General features: G+C 44.9%; 1 protein-coding gene across 1 annotated transcript; it reads left to right on the plus strand.

Annotated features, from left to right (window-relative positions):
- Nucleotides 1–3971: 3971 nt before the first annotated feature.
- Nucleotides 3972–7356, plus strand: LOC128470172 (toll-like receptor 13). Its single transcript, XM_053452014.1, has one exon. It carries the CDS (start codon nt 4024–4026, stop codon nt 6859–6861), a length of 2838 nt encoding a protein of 945 aa, XP_053307989.1. The 5' UTR covers nt 3972–4023; the 3' UTR covers nt 6862–7356.
- Nucleotides 7357–9075: the final 1719 nt, after the last annotated feature.

Below are 9075 nucleotides of genomic sequence, written 5' to 3' on the forward strand. Positions count from 1 at the left end.
ATATTGATTGATATAGCGCTGTCACATTCAGTAGCGTTGTACATCAAGCCAACAGAACATACCAAGCAATAATACATCACATTACAGTACAGGGCAAGTACACGGCTAGGAACGTTTCCTGCACCTATAGAGGATCGGGGAGGACTGAGAATGTGTATAGAGATGTAACGCAGACTGGATACAGGGTCTGAAGATTCCATGGGCCTCACACTTACATCGGGGGCCATTCCAGACGTAGCCACCAGGCCGGGGGTCTAATTCCTTATTTTCTAATAAGAAGTGCATCCAGTCCCCGCCTACGAGGAGCCCTGCACATGGACGGAGGGGAGATCTGGACCAATGAAAAAAAAAAAAAAAAACATTTGAAAAATATATATTTTTTTAAATACTGTTTATGTTTACATTTTACGTTCAAAACTGAACTTATATATGTTGTCTGAGCACATTAATCAATTCCATAAATAACTTCAAAAATGTAAAGACCTGCTCTAACCACGCCTCTGACCACACCCCCAAAACGTGTGCCCCTCATTGGCTGTTTCAAAAGTTATATAAGGGTGTCCTAGAGTTGAGGTGCCTTGAGGAGGCGCAGAATGAGCCGTCTCACCCCATTTGGGCTGTTTTAAGGGGCCCCTTGACACCTAGAACCAGCCTTTAAAGGAACTGAAAGGGTTAAGTACGCCGGGAGCCCAAATATAATCTCAGACTGGCTAAAAAGATGCAAACCCAACGAAATGTACGGCCAGGTTAATGACGTCTGCAAAACCTAGAACGTAGTAAGATCTCTGCATCAGGTGACCGAAAACGGCACGGCCGCGTTTAAAAAGGGGAAGTTTCATTTCTTAGAGAAACGGAAAAAATCTTGAGGTTGTAAATCCTCGTAAAACGTGTCATTTATATTATTTTGGTAAATGAAAGTATAACGTGATATTTTAACACAAGACATTCCTTAAGGCTCTGGCACAGCACTCAAGTGATGCTTTACGGCGATGCTAATGAAGTCCGTTCCTCCATAGACTTCCATTAGTCAGAGAGTCCAGCTGGGTGATTAAGACCGAGCCATTCTATTGTTCCCCACAGGCAGTATGATAACAGAGCGAGAAATGGCTGATATGCAGGTGCCTGGAAACATCATATTATGGGGCAAAATCTAGAAAAACAAACAGCAAAATATAAGTTTATCTGGGTGTGAGATGGAACTCGGGACTGTTGGTAGCTATGCGTATGTATGTGATTTTCTGGATGTCTGTGAGAGAACAAAATCTGAAAGTATCGGTAAAAATCAAAGTTCTACCGACAGAATTTTTCAGAAAGTTCCAGATGTGGCCCCTGGCAGGTGCCCCTGGGCGGAGCTTCTAATAGAGTGCGATCCGTCTGCCCCCAACTGGGGCATTTACAAGAAGCCTGGGGCAGCTGCTGAGCGCAGACGCTTGACTTTCTCTCGCTCGGTGGGAGTTGGGCAGAAGCCTTCAGACTGCGACTTCCCCATTTTTGCTATAAAGAGCACAGCAGTCTTTCACTCACGCGACCGGGAAGCAGGACGGCGGGCGATGTCACGCAGGACACGGTACGGCTTTTCTGTCATTTTAAGAGCTTAGTGAATGAAGCAGGAGGTTGCAGGACACTTGAGGTTTAGATGCAATGTTAGGTTTGACTTTACGGAGAAGGTGGAAGTGGAATGGCCTCTCAGAAGAGGTGGTAGAGGGTAATACAGTGAGGGGTATTAAACATGCATGGGATAGACATACGGCTCCTGAATCTAAGACGAGACGAACTGATTAAGGTCTGAGTCTTTACAGCAAGAGAAACGGGTGACTAGACGGGGGCCGAATGGGGCCGATCTGCCGGCAGATTTTAGGTTTCAACTGTCTGAATTCACAATGCTTTAGAAATCCCCGTCCTGGATAAATTGTCAGCTGAGCCAGCCCTGCATAATGTGTAGTTCAGTCACGGAGCTATTCTCGGCACAGAAGCTCACTGGGGTTGGTTCTTTATAATTAAAAGTGAAGTCAGAGAGATGAAACTGCAGCCCTCCTGCCAACTCAGGCATTAGTGGAAAACTATTATCAAAAATCATAAAATAAATACAAAATATATAAATGTGAAAGAAATGCGGCTATCCAGGAGGCAATAATGCAGCAATGTATACAATAATATAACCCCCCAGCACTGTATACAATAACATAACCCCCAGCACTGTATACAGTAATATAACCCCCAGCACTGTATACAGTAATATAACCCCCAGCGCTGTATACAGTAATATAACCCCCAGCACTGTATACAGTAATAACCCCCCAGTGCTGTATACAGTAATATAACCCCCCAGCGCTGTATACAATAATATAACCCCCAGCGCTGTATACAATAACATAACCCCCAGCGCTGTATACAGTAATATAACCCCCAGCACTGTATACAGTAATAACCCCCCAGCGCTGTATACAATAATATAACCCCCAGCGCTGTATACAGTAATATAACCCCCATCGCTGTATACAATAATATAACCCCCAGCACTGTATACAGTAATATAACCCCCAGCGCTGTATACAATAATATAACCCCCAGCGCTGTATACAGTAATATAACCCCCAGCGCTGTATGCAGTAACATAACCCCCAGCGCTGTATACAGTAATATAACCCCCAGCGCTGTATACAGTAACATAACCCCCAGCGCTGTATACAGTAATATAACCCCCCAGCGCTGCATACAGTAATATAACCCCCAGCGCTGTATACAGTAATATAACCCCCCAGCGCTGTATACAGTAATATAACCCCCAGCAATGTATACAATAATATAACCCCCAGCAATGTATACAATAATATAACCCCCAGCACTGTATACAATAATATAACCCCCAGCGCTGTATACAGTAATATAACCCCCAGCGCTGTATACAGTAATATAACCCCCCAGTGCTGTATACAGTAATAACCCCCCAGCGCTGTATACAGTAATATAACCGCCAGCGCTGTATACAGTAATATAACCCCCAGCGCTGTATACAGTAATATAACCCCCAGCGCTGTATACAGTAATATAACCCCCAGCAATGTATACAATAATATAACCCCCAGCAATGTATACAATAATATAACCCCCAGCACTGTATACAATAATATAACCCCCAGCGCTGTATACAGTAATATAACCCCCAGCGCTGTATACAGTAATATAACCCCCCAGTGCTGTATACAGTAATAACCCCCCAGCGCTGTATACAGTAATATAACCCCCCAGCGCTGTATACAGTAATATAACCTCCAGCGCTGTATACAGTAATATAACCCCCAGCGCTGTATACAGTAATATAACCCCCAGCGCTGTATACAGTAATATAACCCCCCAGTGCTGTATACAGTAATAACCCCCCAGCGCTGTATACAGTAATATAACCCCCCAGCACTGTATACAGTAATATAACCCCCAGCACTATATACAGTAATATAACCCCCAGCGCTGTATACAGTAATATAACCCCCAGCACTGTATACAGTAATATAACCCCCAGCGCTGTATACAGTAATATAACCCCCCAGCGCTGTATACAGTAATATTACCCCCCAGCGCTGTATACAGTAATATAACCCCCAGCACTGTATACAGTAATATAACCCCCAGTGCTGTATACAGTAATATAACCGCCAGCGCTGTATACAGTAATATAACCCCCCAGCGCTGTATAAATGGTTCCTGTAGAAGGCCGTTGTTGGCTGATGTATATATCCCTTCTCTTTCTGTGATGTCTGTGGCACGTTATAATATAATACATGTTACAGACGTTCAGGAGAAGTCAATGTGAAAATTCTTTAATCTAACATAAAAAATGTATCTGCTTTCTGTAAATACGTTGTATCTGAAGTGCACATCGGACTCCAGGTGAGGTCCCTGTCTTTGTCTCCAACAGGACATCGTCCAGAGTATCGCGGAAGTCAGCCAGCTCCTCGTGATGATCGCGTTCTTCTGACTGAAACATCCCCAGCAGATGAAGGCCTGGCGGTTTATGACCCAGCGATGAAGTCCTTCCGGGTCGTCTGGTCGTTTGGAGTCCTCTTTGTTGCGTTTGTAGCCGGTTATGGGTTTAGGAACTGCATACAAGACATCGACGACCCCGAAAGCTATACCTGTGTGCACCGCGTCCTGCTGGACATACGCAGCGCCGTGTCTGACCTTCCCAACAACACCAAGAGTCTCAACGTATCAAACAACCGAGTCCGGTCGCTGCCGCCCAGGAGCTTCATCCACATGACCAAGCTGGAGATGCTACGCTTGGACAGCAACAACCTGAGCAACATCGTTCCCGGCGCGTTTGATCAATTGAACTCTTTGAACACGCTGAACCTGTCGTCCAACAACCTTTCTAGACTCTTCCGAGAGACGTTCCGAGGACTTCACAACCTGACGCAGCTCCGCCTGGACAGAAACGCTCTCGTCTCCATCCACGTGGAAGTGTTTGAGCCTCTCGTACGTCTAGAGCTCCTCAACTTGTCCTGCAATCGTCTGAAGAGCTTCGATGAGTTTCTGGGGTCCCTTCAGCCTTTGCCGAGGCTTCGCTCTCTCTTCGTGTGCAAAAACCATTTCCGGACCCTCAATCACAGCCGCGGTCTCCCCCCCTCGCTGTCTCAACTTTTTCTTTGTGCGAACCAGCTACAGGAATTAAACTGCCACCGGGACTTTTTCGTCAACGTCTCTCACCTCGACCTCTCTTACAACAACCTGACCACGTCTTCCTTGCTGCCGCTGAGCTTCGGGAAAATAGGGTACTTGACCGTGGCTTTTAACAAGTATTTCGACATCTTTCAGTTTATAAAGAATACCGCCGTGCCGCTAAACAGGATCGATTATTCCGGACTGCACCTAAACGATTGTTCCAAATTATCTCGATTGTGCCGTTATCTGAGGGGGGTCTCGCTGAACACGCTTACCCTCGCCGCAAATACAATCAAGGTTGTAGACCCCAAGACTCCCATGAGCTGTAACGTGACGGGCGTGCTGGATTTGTCCAGAAACAGGCTGAAGAACTTAGAATGCTTGGAGTTTATGAATCAGACGGAACTTGTACGCTTGACTGTGGAACACAACCTTCTGAAACAGTTGAAAAACTGCAAAAACAAAAAAACCTTCCCAAAACTGGCTTACATATCTTTCCGTTACAATAGGATCTGGTCCGTCAACGCGCATGCTTTTAGCTACGCACCCAACGTGGAAGAGCTGCAACTCAACATCAACAATCTCATCTTTCTGGAGAATAACGCTTTTAATGGCCTCAGACGCCTGAAGACGTTGCGCCTGGACAATAACCTGATCACGGACCTGTATAAAAGCACGTTTCTGGGTTTAACGGAACTCCGGGTTCTTAATCTCAGGAACAACAGATTGTCCGTTATCTTCCAGAACGTCTTCCAGAGTTTGGGCAATCTTCAAATCTTGGATCTCGGAGGCAACAAGATAACCGGGCTGAAAAATAATTCTTTTCGGGGTCTGCAAAACCTCACCAAACTGTATCTGGATAGAAATAATATTAAGACGATCAGCAGCTACACTTTCCGTGATGTGGAGACCACGCTGAGGGTCTTGGACCTTGTGTCTAACCAGCTTAGTTTTGAGTCTTCGAAGGAACACGTCTCGCCTTTCTATAGGCTTCAGAAACTATATGACTTGAAACTCCAGAATCAGCAACCTTATGGTCTCACAGTCCTCCCACAAGGGTTCTTTAAAGGTCTGACTTCCTTAAAATATCTTTATCTGGCACAAAACAAGATTTCGATTCTCAACGCTGATGTGTTTGATGAACTCAGTCAACTGACATTCTTGACTTTGGCCGACGACTGCAACGGCATCCGAAATCTCCCCGACGGTATTTTCAAGAACCTCACGAACCTGAGGGTATTGAACTTGGAAAATATTGGTCTCCAGACGTTGACCCTCGACGTCTTCTCCAATCTCACCAAACTGCGAAAACTTCAGTTGACCAAAAATGCTTTGAAGCATATCAACGTCAAAGTCTTAAAAACCATGACCAGCTTGAAATACGTAGACCTTCGCAAAAGCCCCCTCACCTGCACCTGCAACAACCAAGAGCTCCAAAGGTGGTTGTACCAACCTCAAGTGCAGGTCGTGTATCCCTATAACCTGACGTGTCCCGGCAAACCCACCTCTTACTTTCATGAGTTCGATGCCCAAGTCTGTGACATGAAGATCAAAGTGCAACTTTTCTCCTGTTCCTTTCCCAGCTTGTTGCTCTTCATAATAATCCCCATCGTCTACAGCAAATCCTACTGGCGCATCAAATACAACTACTTTCTCTTCATCGCCTGGTTGCACGAGAGATGGAAATCAGACAAGGAAATTTACAAATACGACGCGTTCGTTTCTTATAACACCAACGATGAACACTGGGTCTTCAATAAGATGTTGCCAACGTTAGAGAACTGCGATCCTTCCTCTGCTTTCCGACTTTGCCTTCACCATCGAGACTTTCAGTTGGGAAGGGACATCATCGACAACATCGTGGACAGCATCCACAACAGCCGGAAGACCATCTGTGTGGTCAGTCGGAACTACCTCCGCAGCGAATGGTGCTCTCTGGAGATGCAGTTGGCCAGCTACAAGCTGTTTGATGAGATGAGGGATGTCCTGGTCCTCATATTCTTGGACAATATCCCAGATGGGGAGCTCTCCACCTATCACAGGATGAGGAAGGTGATGTTGAAGAAGACCTACATTAGTTGGCCGTCTGAACCGGAAGCAGAAAAGCTCTTCTGGGCGAAGCTTATAAAAGCTTTGAAAGGCATTGACTCTCCAGAGGTCACTGTGCATGACGGGATCTTTATGGATGAAAAAAGTGCCTGATCTCTTTGTTTAGAACGGTTTACTCTGCTTTTAAACGACAAATGGGAAAGTTCTCAGATGCTGTAGAACCTGGAAACACATAGGTGAAAATATGACCACACCAAGCACACGTTTGCCGCATGTCTCTCCAGCTTTAAAACGTCCTAAGCGTGTGGAGTCAGGTGGCCAGACCTTTAAAGCCCAAATATTAAGTGTGTAAACCCTTAAACAGCGCGCTATCCACAGTCAGAAACATGAATTCTATTAAGTTTTTACACAATATCCAAAAAAATCAGGTATCTTACCGTTCATCTTTAGGTGAGGTCTTCATGAGCCAAGGAGCTGCTTTGTAGGACCACCTGGGGCTGAACATGAACAGGGGAAACGTAAGCTACTAACATATAACGTTTGACGTTTTTCTATAATAAAAAAACCTTGAAAATTGTGTTTTGTTGCTAGATTGTGTTGTTAATCAGTGATATCCGATTTGATTTAATAAAAACATTATTGATCATACATAGCATTTGGACGTTTGTTTGAAGGTCTTCTCAGATTTTTGGATGCCCTGGTACTCCTTCAAGGAACCCACATTAAAAGTGCATGTTTATCGATGTGTGCTAATCAATTTAATCCGGAAATGTTCTAAATTATCAAGAGATTTCAAAAACACAAAGCCCTTTATAGGCCGCGTGAGGATTGTAGTCATTGGGCTTGGGAACGAGACACCTCGTGGATCTTGGGTTCCTTCCATGGTCTTCAGTAGGGTCAGGAGCTGTCCCAGAAGGTACAGGGCAGGCACAGCTATCACTACTTCTAGACCAAAGCCTTCCCCAGGGTGAATTTTTTTTCTCCTCGTTAGTACCAACATTCATGGCCCCTGGGCGGCCCAAATACTTAGAGAATTGAGAGGTCCCTTTAGGTGGTGACCCTCTTGCAAATGCTGCCTCGGAAAACTCTTGTCGAGACCCCCAAGTGCGGGTGCAGGGACAATAAACCGCCTCTCTAATCTCTGTAGGATCTGGGTATCTAATATCATTTATTTGGGGCATTTTTTGGTCTCGGTTGCCGGGGGGGGTTCCTCTGGCCGTTGGCATCGTTTGTTTTCATGCGTTTTGAGCCGTGGATCGGTTAAGAGCTTTTTTTGCGCTTTCATCTCTGTGTTTATACGCGTTAATGCCTTTCGTTCCGTCCGCATGGATTGTTCCGGAATCCCCGGCAGGTTGGAGTAATAAAGCAGGCGGTGATTTATCTTCGGGATTTAGGCTTTGATTGTCGAATCCCTGCTGGATTTTCATAGAATCCGCAAACGATTCTCGCGCCCCGATTTAACTCTTTCATTCTGAAATAAAAACGGCATTTTCCTATAAAACAGCCCAAAAATTCCAAAACGATTTAAATATTCAAGCTTCTAAGCCTACCTTTTTATCACAAACAAGGGGGGGAAATAAAATGTACGGCCACTTCATTTAAACACTTATCAAACTATAAAAAAACCCCGGGGGGGCGGATGTACAAAAAGTGATGATGCAATGGTTGAAAGTGCTCTTATCGCCATAGCAACCAACTCTATCATAATAAAAAAAAAACGATGATTGAAACATTCTATTGGTTGCTACGGTGATAAGCTTGGCATCTTTTTGTTAATCAATAACCCTCCGGTATTTCTTTTTACTTCTAAATATTTAAGGAACGCAAAAATCATGGCAATAAGGAAAGGAAATAAGAAATATACGTTTTATTAAAAAAAAGTAAAGATCAACCCAAACTCAAATTTTTACTCCTATAGGAAAACTTGCCTTTTTTTTCGGCCATCAAATTAAATAAATTGTAGAAGCCACGCAATGGATGCCCTTAGCCAGAGTAGTGTTAGGGGGTCTGGGGGGATGCATGGTAGCCCACCATCTGGTTAGTAAGGATAAAGTGGGGGTTACTTACAGTTAATTTCCCTTTTTAATTGTGATGGAGCTGATACCCACGTTCCCCTCTCCAGGGTGGATGAGGACATGTCCGTCGGGCCACCCATCTACCTGCGCAGAACCTCTCAACATTCAAGCTGCTCCATTAAAGGACATTTAGGAACTCTGGGGGTCCGCGCGGTTAATGCCACATATCATTTCAATGGTGTGTGGGGGGGTTTCTCTATCGGTACCCCCGTGGGTGCCACTTTGCCATCGGTTAAAGGGGGTCGCACGAGCCTCATGGATTAAGTGTCCTTTGGTGGTTGGGATATTGTTC

The sequence above is a fragment of the Spea bombifrons genome, chromosome 12, assembly GCF_027358695.1.
Source record: "Spea bombifrons isolate aSpeBom1 chromosome 12, aSpeBom1.2.pri, whole genome shotgun sequence".
NCBI classification, from domain to species: domain Eukaryota; kingdom Metazoa; phylum Chordata; class Amphibia; order Anura; family Pelobatidae; genus Spea; species Spea bombifrons.

Bases quoted from the DNA above. Each gene is read 5' to 3' on its own strand.
- LOC128470172 (XM_053452014.1), top strand. From the start codon at position 4,024: ATGAAGTCCTTCCGGGTCGTCTGGTCGTTTGGAGTCCTCTTTGTTGCG.